Below are 22974 nucleotides of genomic sequence, written 5' to 3'. Positions count from 1 at the left end.
CCCCCCCCCTCAGGACTCAGCCGTCACCGAGCTTCCACTAATTAATCCCCACAGCCGACAGTGTTGCCGTCACCGTCTGGGGCAGCGCAGAAGGCGCGATCACCATCATCGCTGCCTCGATACCCGTTCTCCGCGGCCTCCTTCGGTGCGAGGGGGACCATTCGGCCGGCCAATTCGATACAAACGATCAGTACCGACTCAATACCACGAGCTCCCAGAGCTTCTCGGCGGTTCCGAGGAAAGGCGATAGATTGGGTGTGGGCACTTACGCAGCATAACGAATTGTACGATTATGATGAAGCGATTGCATTTATTACGGCTGACGTTTTCGAGCTAAGCCTTTGGTGTTCTGGCAGGCGAGGCCTGAGGCGTTTTGGAGTTTTCTCCGACAATGGGGCTCGCGCTGGTAAGCGTGTTTATTGCGGTTGATAGGATCCTAGCGGCAATTTGGAGTGGTATAGCTCGAGATTTGCGACGGATGTGGGCCGGTGAATGGATGGAACTTGCCCGGTAACGATTGTCATTTTGTTATCAGAGTTGGTTTTGTCCAAGGAGACTTGTAGCTTAGCCGACGAGTGTATTCCGGGTCCGGTCCCGGTGGCTGAGAATGTCATCCGGTGCACATTACCTGCTATGTATTATGATGCCTAGGTAGCTTGTCACAGCTTCGCGTGAAATATAGGCCTTGCGTTAGGTTCGTAGAAGAACCGTGTGTAACTCTTGTCAGGTGGTGAGAAAGATGCTTGGTGACCATCTTCTACCCCCACTTCGTACCTCAACTGCCTGCCTGAAACTACTCAGCAACAAGAAGGAAAGGCGCTGTCCGTGCGAGGTGTCAGGGGGAGAGGGGTTACGAAGACGACGTCGACGTGGCTAAATCGACGGTGCAGCCTGTCTATTGTAACGGTGCAAACCTCAACACGGCAAGAGACAAGTCAATCATCTCCACAACAATTCTTGGCTGTAACCTTGATCAAAGTACCTCTTCCTCTGCTCTCCATGTATATACCTCCCTAACCGACAACCATTGTGACCCGTCACACGAAGGCATTGAATTACATGACTCCCAACATCGCAAATCACAAGTGTAACGCCTCGCGCTAAATCGCCGAAAAGCACCATTAAGGCTCCACCATTAAGGCTCAATTGAATAAACATGACTCCCAGCATCACGATCGTGAACCAATGCATTGGCGTGATACGCCGGCTACAATGGATAGTTATTAGATCGGTACATGGAGAGCACAAGAGGGACTTTTGATCAAGGTTGCGGCCAAGAGTTGGTGTGGAGGTCTCTAGCCGTGTTTAGATTTGCACCGTCACAATAGACAGGCTGCACCGTCGATTTAGCCACGTCGCTCCACGTCTGTCTCGGGCGTACATGGTAGGAATTCGGCCAGCGTTGGAGTGGGAATGGCCAGAAGGGTGCTTGGGAGAGTGGCCCCTTCCCGGCTTTTAAAATTTTGCTCTAACATTAGCGCTCGGTGAATAATTAGTGGGACGGGAGACAGGAACGCCAAGGGCGAAACCGGTTCTCAGCCAAGCAGCCCGGGGCCTGGTCGAACATGCTTCTTCTAGAATGTGTGGATGCTCACTTTGTCTCGTTCGTGCGCTCGAAACTTGACAGAAACCAACGAAGTAGGCGTTCTAGAGCTTGTCCTCATACCTTCTGAAATCTTGTGTCTGGTCAGAGACTTCGTACACAAACAGAAACGGCTGAAAAACGTGTTTCCCACCTTGGTGACTTGGTCAAGGTGATCGGCTCCGAGGATGTCGAATCTTTGCCCTCGGCCCTGGACCCACGGGACCCACCTCTCACAAGATCAGATAAACATTTTCTTGCTCCACCCCTGCCTTTCTCGTTTCAACAAGGCATCGCTAGCGTCCGTTCTTCGGAGGAAACGGAGCAGGCTTTTCGGTTATTCCAACCAAGTCCATCGATGATTGGACTGTTCACTTCCTTTCGATGTCTTGGGACCCACTTGCATCTTATCTGATCCGAAGATAATCCCAGATTGCCAACCATATTCCGGAAAGAACGGGCCAGGGGACGCTGCACCCTTGCATCAACCGTCACCACCCTCCATCTTTCGCCGACCGCTTCCATCCGCTAACGATTGTTGACCCCGCCGGCCACCGTCAATCGCGGATAACTACCCCACAGCACCACAGAGCGACGGGCTGTGGTGCTTGCAAAAAGGGGAAAAATTCCTCATCGTCCCCCACTCCGTCGTTGTTACCTCGTGTCAGCGATTGCTTCCCCAAAGGTCAAACTCCGTAACGGTACGCCGCACAATGGCTGGACGCGGATGAATTTGAACATGGGTGTGTTTGCCTCGTGGTTCCGAGGCACGGGGAAAATGCCGCCTGGCTCCCCATCTCACGGGCGGGAGAGGGTCCTACGGGTTCTCCCGGGAGAAGCGCAGTTTGGGAGCATGAAGGCGTCAACATATGAATGGCACCCTCCGCTGCCCCTTACCAGCCTCGCTTCTCTCCCATTTTTCGTTTTGCTTTCCAGTTCGTGTTTCCGCTCAACCGGGACTTTACTCGTTTTGTCCCACCCCTCCACCCATCAAATTGGTTTCGCCCCCCGTTGAGCTACGTCAGACTTCGCTCAGTCCACATATCCCGGACCACCCGTGTTTCGTTTCACTGATGATCACAGCCATCAACGAGTAACATCACGGCACAGACCACGGTGGTCGACGCCTCTGAGCTGCCCTCCATCTCGCTGATGGTCTTTAACCCAATTCATAACCAAAGGACATCTTGCCAAAGCGCCGGAACATACCTCGCGCACACAACCTCGCAATGTCCCCACATAGCATTGATGATGCAGAGCATCTGGTGGCATCAAATGGCTTCCACGACGCAGAACCCGTTCCGCAGCTGGTCAACGGCCTCGCCAACGCTCACCCGCCTACATCGTCTCTTAAGAGCGAGTTTCTCCGAGCTGTCGACCCTGATTCGGTGCTAGACTTGGTCTGTGTGGGCTTTGGGCCCGCTAGTGTGGCCATCGCAGTCGCTCTCCATGACGCCATGGATGCCGGCAAGGTGTCCGAGACACCCAAGGTGTTGTTTCTAGAAAAGCAAGCGGAATTCGCCTGGCACGCGGGCATGCTGTTACCGGGCGCCAAGATGCAAATCTCCTTTATCAAGGACCTGGCCTCACTGCGCGACCCGCGATCAAAGTTTACCTTCCTCAACTACCTGCACAAGAACAACCGACTCGTCGACTTCATCAACCTTGGCACCTTCCTGCCCGCCCGCGCTGAATACGAGGACTACTTGCGATGGTGTGCCCGGCACTTCGACGACGTAGTTTGCTACCAGACCGAGGTGGTTTCTATTGCTCCTTTGGAGGAAGCAGGGCCACGCAAGGTTTTCACCGTGACGTCTCGAAACGTCAAGACTGGCGCGATTACCACGCTCCGGTCACGCAACGTCGTTGTGGCTGTCGGCGGTCAGGCGTCGATACCCAAAGCCCTCCCGACGCGACACCCTCGTGTTATCCACTCGTCGCAGTATGCCCAGCTCGTCCCCAGGATACTTGACGACAAGGGGGCCCCGCATCGGGTGGCCGTCATTGGGGCCGGCCAGAGCGCGGCCGAGATCTTCAACAATGTCCAGGGGTTGTACCCGAATAGCAAGACACATTTGATCATGCGTTCCGAGTTTCTGAAGCCAAGCGACGATTCCCCATTGTAAGCATCACACTTATCCCCTGACCCCTTCGCCCGGCTTGAGGCTGACTCGTCGTTTTGTCCAAAGCGTTAATTGCATCTTTAACCCCGATTTTATCGACACCGTCTACCCCAAGCCATTTGCCTCTCGAGCCAACCTCCTTGCCGACGCGAGAGCCACAAACTATGGTGTTGTCCGGCTAGAGCTCATTGAGCATCTATTTGAGGTCATGTACCACCAGAAGCGGACGCTAGGGCCTGATGAACACAAGTGGCCGCACCGTATCCTAGCCGGCCGGGATATCGTGTCTGCGGAGGATATGGGTGACTCGCTTCGGCTCAGAACCGCCTTGCTACCTGTCCCAGGGGTGGCTGACGCGCCCTTGGTTGGGCAGGAGGAGTTGGACGTAGACCTTGTTATTTGCGCGACGGGGTACAACCGCACGGCACACCTCGACATGCTTAAGGAGGCGTGGTCTCTGCTACCGGAAGCCACGGCCGACCAAAGCGCGGTCCCGAGAAGGGACCGATGGCTGGTGGAAACCACAAAGGGAGACGCTTCTTCCACCCGTCTCATGGAGGTTGGACGGAATTATGGTGTCCGTTTCTTGCCAGGCAGTGTGGCTCCTGGATCTGGTATTTGGTTGCAGGGTTGCTGCGAGGCGACTCATGGTGTAAGTGGTGACCTAGTTTTGTTCTTGTCCTTTGTGGTGCAACTTATCGGGCCAAGCTGACCATTCGCAGTTGAGTGATACCCTTCTGTCTGTGTTGGCGACGCGATCCGGGGAGATAGTGGAGTCCATTTTTCGAACAGAGGCCTGATTCATCATAACGGCCGTCGGGTCGCTCTGTAGATTTCGCTTGTTTGCATTTAGTAAAGTGAACAGGGGGAGTTAGGGCCCGCGTGTTACAAAAGCACTGGTTTGGATCGTTACACTGCAGACAGTTTGACTGGGAAGCTCGGGACCGCTCGTAGGAGTACAAACTGCGGGGCAAAAAAATGTCGGAAGTCCATCTCCTGGGGCCAATCTTCATCCTCGAGCGTGAACGGGTTGATAGCGGACTCAAAGCCGGTTGAAGCGTGATGTCGGCCACAGCTGGTGGGGTTAACCGTCCGCTTTCCTCAAACAGGCTGAAAAACGGACCCCAGCGTTTGTTTGACGGGATCTCTGTTTGACCGTTTTTGTTGATCTATCTCGGCCGAGGTTGTACCCTTCGGATACCGAGCGGAGTGGGATCCTAGAATGGGGGTTCACCACGCCATGACGCAACGAAAATACTCCTGTGACTAACAACAACCGAGCGCGGAAAGGGGGTTGAGGGGGTTCGGCGGTTGTAGACATCAAGACCCGAAAACGGCGTAATGGGGGCCTGAATGCGTGGTGTGATGAATGTTAGTGGAGGCTTATTGGCCAGTCAGTCATCTTGAACTCTGTACACGGCTCCAGGGATAGCGGGCAAGTAGAAACGGCGAGACCTGCTCGAGACGTGGTAAGGTTTTTGCGGGCTCCGTGTCTGGTCATGGGTCCCTGGCACATCCTCTGAGGTTGGTAATTCTCGGACTCGCATCCCCGACTTGTTCATGGCCTGCATCGGCTCGCACCGTTAAAGGTCGTGCCTTCCCGTGTTTTACCCGAATCCTACTATGTGGTTGTCAATCATTAAAAAGAACGTCCAGGTCTGCAGGCAGAAGAAGGCGGAACCTACCTTGCTCTCGAACTTTGAACCCAGAATTTGGGGATCCCGCACCTACGTTAACGAGCCCACAACCCATCATCCGCGCTTCACGTGGTAGTGTGGTACATGTACCCACGCAGTGCCCACGCAACGCCTGCATTTAAAACAGCTCAGGCAGTGTAACTCAGGGCGCGGATTGTGCATGGGTTGCCCACCTCGTCATTGCGATATCTTCAGCAGTTGAGTTTGACAGCGACGGCACACCTCGAATTGACCAATAGGCCGCCTCGAGATTCAAATCGGTCGTTCTGGATTCGCTTTGTAGCGACTTGGGCCGATCAGCCCTTCTGGTATTTCGTTTACCCCCTTTGAGGTATATGTGTAACGTGAGGAGCTGGGAAGAGTCTCGTGCAAGTTGTCGGTCATCCGGGCTTCCAGAAGACACTTCTGAGGTATGTCGGGTTGTTTGGGTGGTGATGGAGTCGTTAGAACTGGTTAGCTTATGAATTGTCTCAGCTTCAATAACCATCATGGGCACCTCGGCTTCGAAACCGGACAGCCTGTCCATCGCTAACCATCCGGCTAAACGAGTACCGGGGCCAAGGTTACTTCATCATCTCGTGGCCAGAGCTTCACACAAGTCGCCACTCGCCATCGACTTTCTCTCCACAAGCGGGCAGCGAACGTCTTTATCGTATGCCTCCTTACACGAGGCTTCCGATGTATTGGCAAACAGGATCTCGGCTCTCGCAGGAGGCTCGAACTACTCGTCACCGTTCGTTGTTCCAGTTCTGATCCCGCAAAGCCTGGAGCTGTACATCGCCATACTAGCTATCTTGAAGGTCGGAGGTGCATTTTGCCCGATAAACTTGGATGTGCCCTCGAGCCGCACCAAGTTTATTCTAGAGGATGTTTCCGCCAAACTTGTGATTACCACGTCCGAGCTGGCCGGCAACTTGCCAGCTGGAAATTATTCTGTCCTTCTTGTCGACAACGAAAGGGGTGTGGCTGCGGTAGGAAAACGTTCTTCCCACCGCAAGTCTACCCCATCCGACCTCGCATACGTGATGTACACCTCCGGCTCAACTGGGACACCAAAGGGGGTAGGCGTGTCCCATGACGCCGCTACGCAGAGTTTACTCGCTCATGAACGTCATATTCCGCCATTTTCACGCTTCTTGCAATTCGCCGCGCCCACGTTTGATGTTTCTGTTTTTGAGATCTTCTTTCCGTTGTTTCGCGGTAAGACTCTCGTTGCCTGTGCCCGGTCGACAATGCTGAACGACCTGCCGGCTGTCATTCGGGATATGGAGGTGGACGCGTGTGAGCTGACGCCCAGTGTGGCCGGGAGTCTTCTCCGGACCCGACAAAACGCGCCCGGTCTTCGCTTGCTGTTGACAATCGGAGAGATGCTCACGCAACCGGTGGTGGAGGAATTTGGCGGTGCGGATGGCCGTCGGAGTATCCTTTGGGGCATGTATGGTCCGACGGAAGCGGCGATTCACTGTACGCTCCAAGCTGAGTTCGCTAGTCGCTCAGCTGTTCAGAACATTGGCGTCCCAATCGACACTGTATCCGCCTTTATCCTCAACATTCCCACAGAACACAGCACGAACCAAGCCATCTCCGTCCTTCCTCGTGGAGAAATCGGTGAGCTAGCCTTGGGTGGGTACCAGCTCGCCCAAGGTTATCTCAACCGGCCGGAGCAGACATCAGTTGCATTCATCGACAGCTCGTATGGTCGCCTTTACCGGACGGGAGACAAAGCCCGGATGCTTTTGGACGGCACGCTCGAATGTCTTGGCCGGATTGCCGACGGGCAGGTCAAGCTCAGGGGCCAGAGAATGGAGCTTGGGGAGATCGAGCAGGCTGCATTGAAAACCCCGGGATGCCACAGTGCCGCTGCCACGGTTAAAGAAGCTACGCTTATTTTGTTTTGCGCGGTCGATGATGGATCTGGTGATATAAGAGATGCTATTCTGCAGTCCTGCAAACAATGGCTTCCCGGGTTCATGGTCCCTAACGAGATTGTTATGGTGCCAAGTTTCCCGCGTCTCGCATCGGGGAAGGTTGACAGGAACACATTGGCTGCTGAGCACGGAACTCAGACCATTGGCTCATCTCTAGACATTCCGTACAGGGACGCGCTGGAGGAGCAGCTGTGTGCGGTCACGGGCACTTTCCTGGGGGTTCAAGTTCAACCAGACCAAGACCTGTCCAAATCTGGTCTGGATTCACTCACGGCGATCAAGCTTGCTTCGCTATTACGAGACGCCGGGTTTCGAGTCGGTGCCATCGATCTTTTGGCGGACCGGTCTGTCTCGGCGATACACAAACGGATACTTTCCGGACTTGGAGCCGGGATACCACCGGCCGGGCCTCGAATGAACGTTGCCCATTCGAGGCCAGACATTCCAGATGTGGTAGCCGACAACCCAGTACTTGCAGCAAGTGGCCGGGCCGTCGAATCAATTCTCCCCTGCACACCACTTCAACGGTCCATGCTGGCCGAGACAATGGCTAATTCCCGCACGTACTGCAACTGGGTCGAACTGCGAATCGATGGTCCACACCCCCGAGAAATTGTGCGGTCCTGGTTCTTGCAACTGGCCCAATCGAACGAAGCACTACGCACTGGCTTTGTGAGGCACGACGGGCGGATTATGCAAGTTGTTTTCGAGCAGCCCCTGCCATCAATCATTGTGCTTGCCGACTCTATCGACCGTGAGTTTGAATTGCGCGAGGAAGCCGATTTTCTCTGTCCATTCCGCGTTTGGTTATCTCAAACGCAAGGGTCCGTTAGCACCACTGCCATTCTGCAGATTCATCATGCAGTGTATGATGGTTGGTCGTTGGACTTGCTCCTTTATGACTTGGAGAGACTAGCTCAAGGGCAGGAGTTGGCAGTTCGGCCACAGTTTCGTCGGGTCTTGGAGCATCAACTCTCGGAGGAATATGCCCAAAACCGCGACGCGGCAACTGAGTTCTGGGCCGGGAATTTACAGGGGTTCCAACCTCCGGGGCTCCTAGTACTTAACCCAGAAACAAACCATACACCAACCGTCCTATCAGCCACTGTTCCTGTCCCTATCGACCCCAAAGCTCTCAGGGAAGGCCTTCAGAGCGTGGAGTGTGGACCGCAAACCATCTTCCAAGCCGCGCTGGCCTGGTTGTGGAGTAGCATGGTTGGGTCAGAAGACGTGGTGGTCGGTTCAATACAATCTGGAAGGACTTTGCCTGTATCCAGGATTGAAGACATCGTCGGGCTTTGCATCACTGCAGTGCCTCTCCGAACTAACCTGTCCCAAGTGCGCACAGTAAGGGACCTTCTCTTGGGTGTTCATGCTGGGAACAGGGCGGCCATGCCGCACGGCGTCTTGTCCCTGCCTGATATCAAACGGAGCGCAGGTATCCGTCCTGGACAGTCGCTTTACGACGTTCTCTTCGTCTATCAAGAGTCCCTAAATAACCAGAGTAGCACCAGTATTATCAAACAGGTTGCTCATCATGACTATCTCGAGACAAAACTCCTAGTCGAGGTCGAGCCAAGGGGCGCGCATTTCGATTGCCGGTTCACCTATCATTCGGATGCGTTTCCGGAATCCCAGGTCCGGATCATGGCAGAATTGATACCGGCCTTGGTGTCTCGAATTCTCAGCAATATGGACGTGGAGCTCACTACCTTACGATCGGCTTTCCCTGACCATCTGCTCTCCATCTTCAACCCCACCCCAAAGACCGTTTTTGGCACCCTTGATTTGGCAACCGCGGTCGAACAAACAGCCGTGGAGTTTCCGCACAAAGACGCCGTGTGCTTCGTTGACAACATATCTGATGGCGTCATATCCACCACCACCATCACTTTCGCTGAGTTGAACAACATGGCCAACTGCATTTCCGGCCACCTGCTTGAACATGGCGTTGGAGAAGGCGACGTGGTAGCCATCGTCATGGAAAAGTCGATACGTCTTTACGCTGGTATCCTGGCAATTCTCAAGGCTGGCTGTGCATACCTCCCACTTTTACCAAGCACCCCTGTCAAGCGGATTCAAGGGATTTTCCAGCAAGCTGACGTTGGACTCTGTCTGGTTGATACCGTCACTCAGAAGAAATGGGACCCGGAGCTTTCGTGCCGTTTTTTGAACATTGAATCCATCAGTCTCACGAAACCGGTTGGCCAATACGACAAGCCGCAGCCTGACACTGCTCGTTTAGCATACATCATCTACACATCGGGCAGCACCGGGGTGCCCAAGGGCGTCTGTCTCACTCAGCTCAACATCATGAGCAACCTGGATGTGTTGTCGCGGATATACCCGGTCAAAGAAACTTCTCGGCTCTTGCAGTCCTGTTCCCAAGCCTTCGACGTCTCTGTGTTCGAGATCTTCTTTGCGTGGACTCGCGGACTGTGCTTATGCTCGGCCACAAACGACATGCTCTTCGAGGATCTCGAAAGATCAATCCGCAAGCTCAATGTCACCCATCTCAGCATGACACCCACCGTGGCATCGTTGGTTGACCCAGTCAACGTCCCATGTGTTGAATTCCTCGTCACCGCCGGAGAAGCCATGACGGAATCCGTGGCCCGTCAATGGGGCGACAAGCTTTTCCAGGGGTACGGTCCATCTGAAACGACAAATATCTGCAGCGTCAAGCAGATGGGCCCAAATCAGGCTGTTCAGCACTTGGGCCGGTCCTTCGGCAACACCTCAACGTTTGTAATGCATCAAGATAGTACAGAAATCGTACCTGTGGGCTGCCTCGGAGAGTTTTGCTTTGGTGGCGACCAGGTTGCACGGGGGTACCTCAAAATGGAAGAGCTCACAGCGGCAAAGTTTATTCATCATCCCAAATTTGGCAGACTTTACAGATCTGGCGACTTGGGGCGTATGCTTCCGGATGGGTCCATGGTCATTGTCGGCCGAGCGGACGAGCAGATCAAAATCCGGGGACAACGGGTGGAGCTCGACGAGATCAATGCCGCGATTCGTGAGTCGGGGTACACTGAGTGTGCAACCCTGTTTCTGAAGGAGGGAGAAACAGGCATGCGGGATCAGATTACCTCCTTTATCGTGTTGAACAAGCAGGATACCGACGGGTGTCAGGTGTTGGAAGTGGATGACGGACTCAGGAGTAATATCCAAAGCCTGTATCAGTCTCTCAACTCCCAGCTTCCAACGTACATGATCCCATCGGCTGTCATCCCCATCTCGTCAATCCCGATCACTACTTCGGGCAAGTTGGATCGAACCCGCTTGAAGCAGGCTTTTGCCGACATTCAGAAACGGCAACTCGGTGCCGTGAATTGCGGTGCTGCCTCTGATGTGGATGACAAAGAGTGGTCTGACACCGAGAAAAAGATCGCCCGGGCCATTTGCTCTGCTCTTAACGTTGACAAAGTTGATCTACACAGATGGACACCGTTGGCTACACTCGGGCTTGATTCCATATCTGCAATCCAGGTCTCGAGGAAAATCTCGGATACGCTAGGTAAACGATTGCCTATCTCGGCTATTTTACAAAACACTTCAGTTGCAAGACTTGCCAGGATAACGTCGAAACTGAATGATGGGGAAGCGAAACAAGTTCAGGTGCCAGACTTCCTCCCACAACATGCTTTGGATGACGTCGCCGGGCGTTTGGGGGAGGCGGGGATCTCATTCTCTAAAGTACTCCCATGCATGCCCCTACAGGAGGCCATGCTCACCGCCTCATTGACTGGTGGTCAATACCTCAACCGCATGCTATTCAAGATTACTGGGGATTTCGAGAAAGTGAGAGCCGCTTGGAATGCCATGGTTCTGCGGCATGATATCCTCCGGACGTGTTTTGTATCCGGAGTCGATACGCAGTGGCCGATCTTACAAGTCGTTCTCGACCCCTGGACGGTCTCCTGGAATGAGTTTGAGGGCTCCATTGACCAGTGTGTGGCCAAGCACGCGCAGACTCTGCCACCTGCGGTGGACTCGCTGATCCCTGCGGTAGCATTTGCCACGGTCAAACACGGGGACGATACCTTCTTGTCTTTTGTGTGCCACCATGCTCTGTATGATGGTGTCGCCGTCGAGAAACTGCTCCATGAAGTTGAGAAGCATGTTACTGGCGAGCCACTCCCGCCGGTGCCGTCTTCCGAACGGTTCCTGGAGCAATCCCTCAAAGTCACAAAGAGCACCGACGTCTTTTGGCTAGACCATCTGGCCGGGTACCAGCCAAAGTTTGTTTTGGATCTCCAGTCAAACCCGTCGGAACCGTTTGACATTCGACACTCACTGGATATTCCCTTGTCTGAGGTCATTGCTAAGACGCGGGATCTTGGCGTTTCGCTTCTTGCTGTGGTTCAGGCAGGATGGGCAGCGACGCTCGCTAGCATCTTTCAAGGTGATGATGTGTGCTTTGGAAATGTTGTCAGTGGCCGAAGCGTATCCGTGGATGGAATTGACAATCTAGTGGCCCCATGCTTTAACACAATACCAGTCCGCATGAATCTTTCTCGGCAGCCTCGGAATCTCGATTTGTTGAGGGCCTTCCACACTCTCAGTGCCCAACTCTTGCAGCATCAGTTCACCCCACTTCGACGGATTCGGTCTTTGATTCCTGGGAACAGCGAGTCCTATTTGTTTGATACACTACTGCTTCTTCAGCCAAGCCCTCGACCCCTGGATTCGTCCATTTGGACGCTGGAACGAGACCATGGGGAAACGGATGTAAGTCGAGATATATGCCCGAATCGGGGCCTTCTCTAACATGGACAGGTCCCTCTGGTCTGTGAGCTGACGCCGGATCATCATGCCGATGCCTTGAACATCAAAATCCACACCATTGAAAGGTATGTGTTGTAGGATTCCTCTCGTGACTCTGGCTTACACACTGATAGCAAAGCATTCCCTGTCGGCTTGGTGGAATTGATTTACGACTTGTTTGTTCATGCTCTGGCGCACAGCTTGCAGTTCCCGGGGTCACGTACAAGCCACGTCAGCTTGCCCTCAGTTCTCGTGGAGAGGCTCAGCCATGTGATATACCGACGTCCAGCACCCACCGTCGCAGTGGAAAAGCCGGATGAGCCCGACGAGATTTGGACAAATTTGGAGGTTACAATCCGTGACGTGCTAGCTGAGTTTGCGGCTCGATCACCAGAACATATCCGGCGCGAAACGACAATCTATCAACTGGGTTTGGACAGTATCAGCGCTGTGCTAGTTGCATCCGCTCTCCGAAAACGAGGTTACGAGATGCTCGCTTCCGACATCATTACGCATCCGACGTGCGCCAGCCTTGCTCAGTATCTAGAGGCTCGCACGCCGGAATCAAGTTCCCGCCAGATGTACGACATCGCCGCATTTCAGACACAGGTCTGGGACCAGGTGCTTGACCAGGGCATACCCATGACTACAATCGAAGCAATTCTTCCATGCACACCACTACAGTCTGGCATGATGGCCCAGTTTATCAAGTCTGGTGGCCGGGATTACTTCAATTTCATCAATTTTGATGTCGGGCCTGGAGTTGACATCAAGGGGCTTGCGGATGCGTGGGGTACTGTTTCGCGAGCACACACAATTCTTCGGACCAGCATCGTACCTGTCGAACATGACGACTGTGCCTTTGCCATGGTGCAGCGCGGTCTGGACCCAGCTGGGTCAAGCGCAGTGACATCTGTCCAGCCATCACCCGGGTTTGACATCCGTGGATGGCAACGTGACACAGCTGAAGCAGCGTGCAAAGCACCCCACACCGGGCTTTGGGCCGTTGCATTGGTCGAACAGGGAGAAATGATTGAGATGCATCTCGCGATTCACCATGCACTCTACGACGCGTACTCTCTCCAGACCATACTGGATGACCTCGCTCGGGCGGCAAATTGTGAAAGTATCTCCTCTGAGAGGGGTTCTCTGGGTGCCGTTGCGGATATCATGGGCCAGGCTTTGTCGGAATCCGAGGCATCCACCAATTTCTGGATCGAGAAGGCGGGAGATGTTGTGATCAACACCTTTCCGGTCCTCACGCCCCTAAGGGAGACATCACGGGTTGTGCTGGCGGAGTGCATCACTAGTGCCACTTCTTTGTCTGAGCTAGAAGATGCAGCATCCAAATCCGGCCACACTCTGCAAGTCATTCTCCAAGCAGCATGGACACGAGTTCTGTGCGCCTATCTCGGGGAGGAATCCGTGGTCTTCGGGGTCGTTCTCTCCGGGCGCAACACAGAAGCAACTCGTGACGCTGCTTTTCCGTGCATTACCACACTTCCGGTGGTATCCCGCAACAACAACTCCAACCACGCTCTCCTAGCCCAAATGCTCCAGTACAACACTGAGCTCTCTGCGCAACAGCATCAACCGTTGACGCGGATTCAGCAAAGGTTGGGATGCTCGGACGCCAAATTGTTTGACACACTGTTGGTCTACCAAAAGTTTGGGCGGAGCACTGCAAATTCTCCGCCATGGCGGGTTGTGAAAGAGGACGCCTTCATTGACTTTCCCATTTCTATCGAGGTTGAGCCGAGCACAGACGGCAGTCTCAAGCATCAGATTACGTTCTTCAGTGATGTGCTGTCCAACGAACAGGCAAGTCTCCTTTTGAGGCAATTTGACGCAGCCGTCCAGCACCTCGCCTTTTATCCTTCTGGGCAGGATGCGGATTTGTTTGGTCAATGTCCGGGCGTCTTTTCAGTTCTCCCCGCTGAGACACCGGTAATACCGACCAGCGTCCGGTATCTCCACCAGTTCGTGGAGCTCTCTGCTCGACAATCTCCTGCCGCGACGGCGTTGCACTTTGTGGACAGATTCGACAATGATGTCCCGGTTGGGCGAAAGTGGACCTACAAAGATCTTGACGACAACGGCAATCGTGTTGCCCACTTGCTCACCCCCCACGCCCGGCCCGGGGATATCGTTGCCGTGTGTTTCGGCAAATGCCCCGAGGCCTACTTTTCCATCCTAGGTGTTCTCAAGACCGGTTGTGCCTTTGTGGCCCTCGACCCAAGCGCCCCACGGGCTCGAAATGAGTTCATTCTAAAGGATTCCGGAGCAGTTGCGTTGGTTGCGTCAAATAATATGAAGAGCAACCTTGAGGTTCTGCCCGGTGTAGAACGTTTGGTTGTCGACCTCGACTCCCTTTCGTCCATACCACCGGTCCCATTGGCCCTAGAACCAGCGGTGCAACCATCCGATGTGTGTTACTGCCTGTATACCTCTGGCACAACGGGCACACCCAAAGGGTGCGAGATCACTCACGACAACGCGGTCCAATGCATGCTAGCATTCCAACACATTTTTGAGGGCCACTGGCAGCAAGATTCAAGATGGCTGCAGTTTGCAGCTCTGCATTTCGACGTGTCGGTCTTGGAACAGTACTGGACATGGTCTGTCGGAATCACCTTGGTCGCGGCTCCGAGAGATTTGATCCTTGAAGACCTGACTGGCGTCATCTCCCGACTAGAGATCACGCACATCGACCTTACACCCAGTCTTGCGCGGCTGCTACATCCAGATGATGTCCCCAGCCTCTGCAAGGGTGTTTTTATCACAGGTGGTGAGTCACTGAAGCAGGAGATTCTGGATGTCTGGGGTTCCAAAGCTGTCATTTACAACTTTTACGGTCCTACCGAGGCCACGATTGGCGTTACCGCTTTCCCCAGGGTTCCTACTACCGGTCGCGCATCGAACATTGGACGGCAATTCATCAACGTCGGATCCTATGTTCTTAAGCCGGATTCAGAGGACCCCGTTCTGAGAGGAGCCGTGGGCGAACTCTGTGTCTCTGGGAGGTTGGTTGGCAAGGGGTACCTACATCGTGACGACCTGACCGCTTTGAAGTTCCCTACGTTGCAAAGATTCGGGGAGCGTGTCTACCGAACCGGTGATTTGGTTCGAGTGCTGCACGATGGTTGTTTTGAGTTCCTCGGCCGTGCGGATGACCAGGTCAAACTCCGGGGCCAGCGTCTCGAAATTGGCGAGATCAACCATACCATTCGCAAAGGGGTCAACACTGTCCAAGACGTTGCCACGCTGGTTGTCCGCAATGAGGCCCAGCGCAAAGACCTCCTTGTGTCCTTTATCACGGCGGTGAAAGGGACTAAACCAAGAGGGCCGGATGCGCGTCTCGAGCTCATGACCAGCCCAGAGGCTGTGGCACTCTGCCAACGTACCCGGGATGCGTGCCGATCGAAACTGCCTGGTTACATGGTCCCAACATATGTTCTTCCGGTCGCGTTCATCCCACTATCATCCAACAACAAGGCAGAGATCAAGCAACTCAGGCACTTCTTTGTTTCTCTGAATTCAGAGCACCTGATTTCGCTGTCCTCTTCTGGCAACACGGTTCAAAAGCTCGATGCGGCCGGCAAGAAGATTGCCGCCGTTATCGCTAGAATGCAGAAGCTTGATATTCGGTCCATAACCTCAAACTCGAACATTTTTGAGCTCGGGGTCGATTCGTTGTCCGTCCTACGTTTGTGTCGGGCCTTGAAAAAAGAAGGTTTCGTCCATGCCAGCGTTTCCCTGATCATGCAACAACCGGTGATGAAGGATCTTTCAAAAGCTCTTGCATCTAAAGAGACGCGCGGCAACTCTGCGCTGGTCACGGAAGCACGACAGCTTATCCGCGGATGTGGGCATACATATCGGGCATTGGTTTGCCGGGAACTGGCAACCACAGCAGCCGAGATTGAGTACATTGCTCCGTGCTCACCGTTGCAACAGGGAATGATGTCGAAATCCGTAACGGACAACGCGTACTTCAACGCGTTCCAACTGTCCTTGACATCCGAGACCTCTATCGAGCGTTTGCGCGATGCCTTGCGAAAGACCGTGGATGACTTGCCTATTCTCCGCACGGCGTTCTTGGCGACACCCGAAGGTGTCGTGCAAGTCGCATTGAAACGGCGTTCCCTTCCTTGGTATAATATCCACGCCGGCGGTCAAAGCGTGGCAGAGGTTATGATGACAGCTCGTGATTCATGGATCTCACGCAACCAAGACACGTTGAGCCAGCCCATTGAAGCCGTTCTCGTCGAAGAGGAAGGTGCACGCCTGCTTGTTCTTCACATCTTCCATGGGCTCTACGATGCCAACAGCCTCAAATTGGTTCTAGATCGAGTGGTAGAAGAATACCGAGCACTCGAAAACCGGCCTCGGAGATTTGACCCCGAAACCGCGCCATCCTTCCTCGATGCGATGTGCCACGGTCCGCTGCAGAACTTCGAAAGCAGCAAATCGTTCTGGCTCGCTCATCTGTCCTGTGCTACTCCCACGGTGTTATCTGAAATCGGGGACTTGCCGGTGCGGTTTGAAGAACGGCGGGTCCGATTTGAAGAGCTTGAGCTGTTGAAAACACGGCTCGGCGTCACGCACCAAGCACTTGTCCAGGCAGCCTGGGTTGCCGTTTTATCGAAGCATACCATAAACGGCCCGACAATTGGTATAATCGTCTCGGGGAGGAACATGAAACTTGACGGGGCTGAAAACGTTGTGGGACCGCTGTTCAACACTCTCCCTTTCCATGCCCGAATCACGCCCGGACAAGGCATGACATGGTCTTCGTTGATCCGGCAGTGTCACGACTTCAACATCACCGCTCTGGGCTTTGAGCATGTACCTCTTCGTGACATTCAAAAGTGGTGTAGTAATGGCAGACCTTTGTTTGACACATTATTTTCGTTCCAAAGGGATGAGCCGACACCGGGCGAACAACACCCTCTATGGAGACTCATCGATGCTCCGCCGAACCCGGATTACCCCCTTGCGTTGGAAGCTACCTTGGACCTCAGTCACTCCTTGAGACTACTTATCGTTCGCAGAGGTGATTTTGTGGGAGTGGAGGGGCTGATGGACGACTTAGAGCAAGCGTTCATGGCCATGGCCAACGATGATGATGGTGTCGTTGGCGTTGGAACCCCGCTAATAGTCACAGGACAAGGGGAAATTCCACGTGGCGAATATGTTCCGGATGGGGCCTTGCTGAACAAAGTCCCTCGTTCTACCGCAACCGACACCTCATTTTCCTGGACTGTTGAAGCCATTGAGATCCGCAATGCGGTGGCCACACTCGCTGACACCGACCTGGGAACTATCAATGAAACGACTCCTCTGTTTGGATTGGGTCTCGACAGTATTGATCTCATCAGACTCTCGGCTATGCTCAAGACAAAAGGAATACAGATCAAAACAAACGAGGTGATGAAAGCGCAAACGATTTCCGCCATGGCCAATTTGCTTCGAACCCGGGCCCGTGGTCCCCAGCCAAGCGAGATCAATGCCACGGCTCAACACATGGCTTCCGAAGTAACTTCGTTCCGAGAACATGTCCGCGGAACTGCTGCGGTCGGTGACGACGACATTGTGCTCCCTGTCACCCACCTCCAAAAGGCCATGGTGGTTGGAATGATTGAGTCCGACTTTCAGCTTTACTTCAACCACGATATCATGGAATTGGCAGTGTCAGTCGACATGGACAGACTGAAAGACGCGTGGCAGGCAGTCATTGCCGGATCACCCATTCTGCGCACACGGTTCCTGGCAGTCAACGGCCCGACTTCCAAAGCATCATATTGCCAAATCATCAGCAATGAGTCATCAGGGCACATAACTGATATGCAGTTGGAGACGAAGGATGAACTAGCCAAGGTCTGTGATGCAGCGATGCTCCGAGCAAAAAAGGGGTCTGGGGCGTCTGAGCTCCTCCAACTTGCCTTCGTCTCGGTTGGGGCGCAGCGATTCTTGGTGCTGTCCATCGCCCATGCTTTGTACGACGGTTGGTCGCTGGGGCTTTTGCACCGTGACGTGCACGATGCGTACCATGGATCTTATCATCCATCGGACATACAGGCTTACACAAAACAAGTTGCCGAGCTTGTCTCGCATCATGATCCGGATGCTGCGGGCTTCTGGGCTGGATACCTACAGGACGTGGAGCCGACCCTGCTCCCGTCTAGGACCGTGACAAGAGAGTCAATCATCCACCGAACCGAGGTGTCATCATCCACACGAACGACCACCATCATTCAATTCTGCAAAGCAAACGCTGTGACCCTGCAAACGTTAGGTCAGGCGTGCTGGTCTGCGTACCTCGCAGCACGTACAGGCTCTCTCGACGTCACTTTTGGGGCAGTGTTGTCCTGTAGAGACACCGCATCACTCGAAACTCTCAGATTTCCAACCATAAATACCGTCGTAATCCGCAGCGTTTTGCACGGCACGGTATCTTCATGGTTGCAGTACATGCAACGGAATATCAACGAGATCAATTGTCACCCCCACCTCGCCCTCCGAGACGCACGAAACCTCGCTAAAGCCCGGGGGCCTCTGTTCAACACCCTCTTCATCCATCAGAGGGGCCCATCCTCCAACCCTAACCAGCCGACACATCCCCAGCTGATGGTTTCGGCGGATGGAAACGCAAACGCAAACGCAAACGTCGAATACCCTGTGTGTGTGGAAACCGAGATGACGGAGGACGGATTTGTGTGGCGGTCGGCGTGCTCTGCGACGTACGTATCGCCGGCCGAGTCGTCGCGGGTGTTGCGGGAGCTCGATAGTACTCTCGGTAATATTGTCAAGTATCCCGAGGGGAACGTGCTGAGAATACTCAACGGAATGCAAGTCACGGTTTGCGACCGGGGTCCCATCACCATACGACACCCCGATATAAGCCTCCGGGCGAAAAACGAAGACTCAAAGGTCGATGGGGGTCAAGTTAATGAAGACGGGCTTGAAGAAGGGAAGGCCAATGCGGCAAAATGGGCACCTTTTGAGATCCTCATTAGAGATGTCTTCGCCGCATTGTTAGAGGTTCCGCCTGAAGTGATCCGGCGGAGTGACAACGTATTCCACTTAGGCCTAGACTGCCTGGAAGCTGTCAGGGCCAGCTCGCTGTTCCGGAAAGCCGGGATCACCATTCCGTTCACGGAAATGGTCATGGGAAAGACCATCCCTGAACTGGCTTTTCTAGCTCTGGAGAACAGGGGGAAGGAGGCGCGTCCGTCACCCAAGGACGATGGGCTTGAAAAAGGATTCAACACTTTCTTCGGGCGAGAAATCCTGGACGACGCATGCATTGATGAAGCCAGCGTGGAGGCCATCGTCCCTGCGACGCCACAGCAGGTCCACATGCTTGCGGTGTCGCAAAACACTCAAGGCGATCTCTTTTTTCCGGTTTTCCGATACACGCTTCCAGGGCACCTTGAACTACTCACCATCGCTGGTGCCTGGGATACGTTGGTGGCCGACCTTCCAATCCTGAGGACGGCCTTCTTGCCGAGCAATTCGCCATCCGCCCCGGTGTTACAAGTGGTCTTCAAACCTGTTTATCTCGGAGCACAGATCTCGAACAACAATACCAGTTACCAAAACCATCCACCAGAGAACACTTCACAGCCATACCACACACTCCGCGTGGAAAGGTCCGGTGACGTTTGGGATATCGAGCTTAGAATCCATCACGCCCTGTATGATGCCGTCAGTCTTTCAGCAATGTTGGACCGGTTTGTCGCATTGTGTTGCAGTGCTTGCCCAGCAGCCAGTACATTCAACTGGGCAACCATCTATTCTCAACTCCATTCCACGGTAGCCGACACCGAACGACGGGAGTACTGGATCAATTATATGCACAATGATGAACACGAATTACTCTTCCCCCTGTCGTCATCGGGGACACCCGCAAAACCGCGGATTGATGTTGTCCGCCAAGGAGCCATCAAAAACGCACGTAGTCTGATTGATGTCTGCAAAAAGCGTGGAGTCACCCTACAAGCGCTTTTTTTCGCCGCCTATGCAGAATCTGTCGCCCGTTTAGCCGATCGTCGGCCAAGCAATGTTGTCTTCGGTGTGTATCTCGCCAATCGTACCGACCACGATCAACCCGGGGCAGAATTTTACCCCTTGCTCCGGCTCGTGCCCCTGTGTCTCCGGTTCTGGACACGCGATCTGCTAGAACTTGCAGCTACTGTTCAAAGAATGATCCTCACAATCTCGAAGCGGGTGTACAATGAAGCGGGTTTGTGGGAAATCAAGGAATGGACGGGGGTCACGGTCGACTCGTTTGTGAACTTTCTTCCCAGGCGAAAAGCAATGGTGGGTGAGTCGCAGGGTCTGAGCCTAGAGCTCGGCAAGAGCTCGATCAACCGGACGCTGGATGAGGGGATCCAGGGCTTGGATGGCACCCCTAAGGACGTGGTCAGCATTGTGCCGGACTCCGTGAGAGACGCATTCCCGGTAAGAATTTCGAGTTCTTTCAGATTGTGGGTTGATGCTGACTGGTATATAGGATCCCGTGGATGTGGAAGCTTCCATGGAAGGAGATGAGATGACCATCGGCGTTTTTTGCCCCCCTGAGCGCCTCGACACGAACGGGGCAGAAAAACTCCTTGATTGCATTGTGCATGTTTTGACAGAGATCGTCGAATGAGTTTAACTCCCTATCACGTAGCTCAATACAACCCGATCCGTTTGAAAATGAATCCATTTGATCTGCCTTATACAATCTATATAGTCTCTATATCGTCCATCCAATTATGATTTTAGACGACCTAAGGATCATCCCTATATATTAAAACAAACAAATCGGTAACACACCATCAAGACACTTGACCGTGACAAATTAAGTCCTGCTTTACCAGAGCGACAACAGCCTTTCGCTTAAAACGCCAAAACCAACTCTCATCCTTGAAAATAGGTAACGTTACTTAGAGTCTCCTTCCAAATATCAACATCCTCCAACAATCTCCGCTCGTTGAAGACCAAAGCATGTCGGTTTGCTGTTTGTCCTCGTCCTAATATTCTATGGTATCTCCCAGTTTTCTATGCCGTTCCGACAGGCGCTCCTTTCTCCCATCTCACCCGCTTCCGTTAACGAGCCCGAGGACGTTGCGTTGAACTCGGTGCACATCCTCTCATAAACAAGTCGGTGGAAGTTGAGAGCGCCTACAGTTGAATACTCACGTACCGCTCCACCATGTCGTCATACGGGTAGCCCATAACTTGGACCTGGCGGCGTTGTGAACGAGATGGATACCCTGCATATCAAAGCACTGTTTATATCCAAGCTCAAGAACGGCGACTTCAAGACTGTATCATGAAATGTTGTGAATGCGGTGCTGATCACGGGGGACCTGGTTGATGGATCACCCGTCAACCAAAGCGACAATGGTTTCTGGGCGGTTTGCGGGGAGTAGGGTGATAACGTGATGGTTTCTCGTCGAGTGACTGTTGGGGTCGCAGGAACCACGGCGGGGGCTGGCAGGCCGGCCCAGATCCCCATCCTTAGTTCAACATCCAAATAATATGTAGATTAGTTTACTCTAGGGCAACAAGATGAGCCAGGTGCGGTCAAATTACCGGCATTAGTAATAGTTAGTTGGTCTTCGGTTGACCTCGAAGTTGGTAAAGATATAATTATGCGTTCCAGATGATTGTAACAGGACAAAGTCGTGGCCAAGGGGACACAGAAAATTTCTCTACAGCCTGTGTTTGCCGTCAAGCAAAAGAGATGTTTGATCGTCGCATGTAATTAGGAGAAAAATCCCAGTGTCTCATTAATCCCGTGTTTTCCAGGTGTAATCCGCATCTGGGATGGTTAGCTGCAGAACTACAGCGGTACGCATCAAAGCTACTTACCCGGATGTACCTCGGGCTCACCGATCCCTTTCCTCGCCTCTTGCTTCGCCCTCCAATCGCATCCCGAGAACCCTTTATCTCTGTGATCCATCCTTTCTGCCAGTCCCGGAACCTGGTCGGCGGCCGTGATGCTGGTCATGAGTTGCGGTTCGCCCAGCGGCAGCCTATCCCCGCGATCAACCTGCCACAAATGGTACACCTTCCCGTACAACTTGATCACCTCTTCCATCTCGGCCGTCTCGGCCTTCTCCCAAGCGCCCTGTGGCACGAACGCAGATGGCTGCGGCATGACGAGCATGCCCGACTTCACTTCAAAGACGTGGCTATGCCAGAGTCGACGTTCCTCTTGCGGGAGTGATTCGTATAAATGCGGCTTGATCATGTACTCGATGCCGATCAGACGCGCGCCTGGCGATGGGCTGTCGTAGAGTAAGCATTGACGGACATCTTCGGTGAGGTGCCCGCAATAGTGGTTGGTCTCGACGATACGCCGGGGGTCAGAGGCGTAGACGTGGAAAGCGTTGAGGTGGGCGCACACATTTTGCAGCGGAGAGAAGTCCTACGCAAAGTTATTGATCCGCTCGGAGATGAAAGGCCCAAAAGGTTATGCACCTGGGTCAATGCTGCCCCCGTTTCAAGCACAGTACTTTTTGTACTGCGGGCATCGCCGGGGACTTTGGGCTGGGCATCCCGATCTTTGACATGTGTGACTGACGCTGCCATGGTGGTATTGGTAATTATTTTAAATTTGGTGATCATGAAATGACTCGAGGTTGGCTGGCCCAAATACTGGGTCTTCGACTGTGGAATTAATTATTATGTGCTTTACAAATCCAATGTTTGTTGCCCCTTACCATTTGGTGACGTCATGTCGTTTGGAGTCGCGACGAGATGTATCACCAAAAAAGCGTTGTGGTAGAGGGCCCCTCGCTATGGCTAAAAAAAGCGACATACTAAAACAGATAGCTCAAGTCTAATCCACTGGTATCAGAACCCTGACTGGCTCG

General features: G+C 53.5%; 4 protein-coding genes across 4 annotated transcripts in view; 3 read left to right on the top strand and 1 right to left on the bottom strand.

Moving 5' to 3' along the window:
• Window positions 1–278, top strand: part of C8A04DRAFT_40752 (96ca82bc-67f3-4b3a-ab36-ffe7d8f40fbe) — a gene marked incomplete at both ends in the record, with an annotated part of 1296 nt that extends 1018 nt beyond the window's left edge. Inside the window, one exon of the mRNA XM_062785051.1 lies at window positions 55–278. Coding sequence (XP_062632771.1) covers window positions 55–278 — 224 coding nt within the window. The remainder of the gene's footprint in view (window positions 1–54) is intronic.
• Window positions 279–2811: 2533 nt separating this feature from the next.
• On the top strand, window positions 2812–4505 carry C8A04DRAFT_40751 (L-lysine 6-monooxygenase (NADPH-requiring)-domain-containing protein; the record flags this gene model as incomplete). The annotated part of the gene is made up of 3 exons (XM_062785050.1): window positions 2812–3704; window positions 3772–4357; window positions 4428–4505. 3 exons carry the CDS (start codon window positions 2812–2814, stop codon window positions 4503–4505), a joined length of 1557 nt encoding a protein of 518 aa, XP_062632770.1.
• Window positions 4506–5890: 1385 nt separating this feature from the next.
• On the top strand, window positions 5891–20759 carry C8A04DRAFT_33116 (non-ribosomal peptide synthetase; the record flags this gene model as incomplete). Its single annotated transcript, XM_062782336.1, has 5 exons — window positions 5891–11738; window positions 11835–12064; window positions 12113–12186; window positions 12235–20566; window positions 20619–20759. The coding sequence occupies 5 exons, from the start codon at window positions 5891–5893 to the stop codon at window positions 20757–20759; spliced, it is 14625 nt and encodes a 4874-aa protein (XP_062632769.1).
• A 1126-nt stretch (window positions 20760–21885) lies between these two features.
• C8A04DRAFT_40749 (uncharacterized protein) lies at window positions 21886–22690 on the bottom strand (the record flags this gene model as incomplete). The annotated part of the gene is made up of 3 exons (XM_062785049.1): window positions 21886–21917; window positions 21968–22526; window positions 22580–22690. The coding sequence occupies 3 exons, from the start codon at window positions 22688–22690 to the stop codon at window positions 21886–21888; spliced, it is 702 nt and encodes a 233-aa protein (XP_062632768.1).
• Window positions 22691–22974: the final 284 nt, after the last annotated feature.

The sequence above is a fragment of the Dichotomopilus funicola genome (assembly GCF_033296635.1).
Source record: "Dichotomopilus funicola strain CBS 141.50 unplaced genomic scaffold C8A04scaffold_112, whole genome shotgun sequence".
In the NCBI taxonomy this organism is placed as follows: domain Eukaryota; kingdom Fungi; phylum Ascomycota; class Sordariomycetes; order Sordariales; family Chaetomiaceae; genus Dichotomopilus; species Dichotomopilus funicola.
This window is presented reverse-complemented; position numbering and strand designations above follow the sequence as displayed.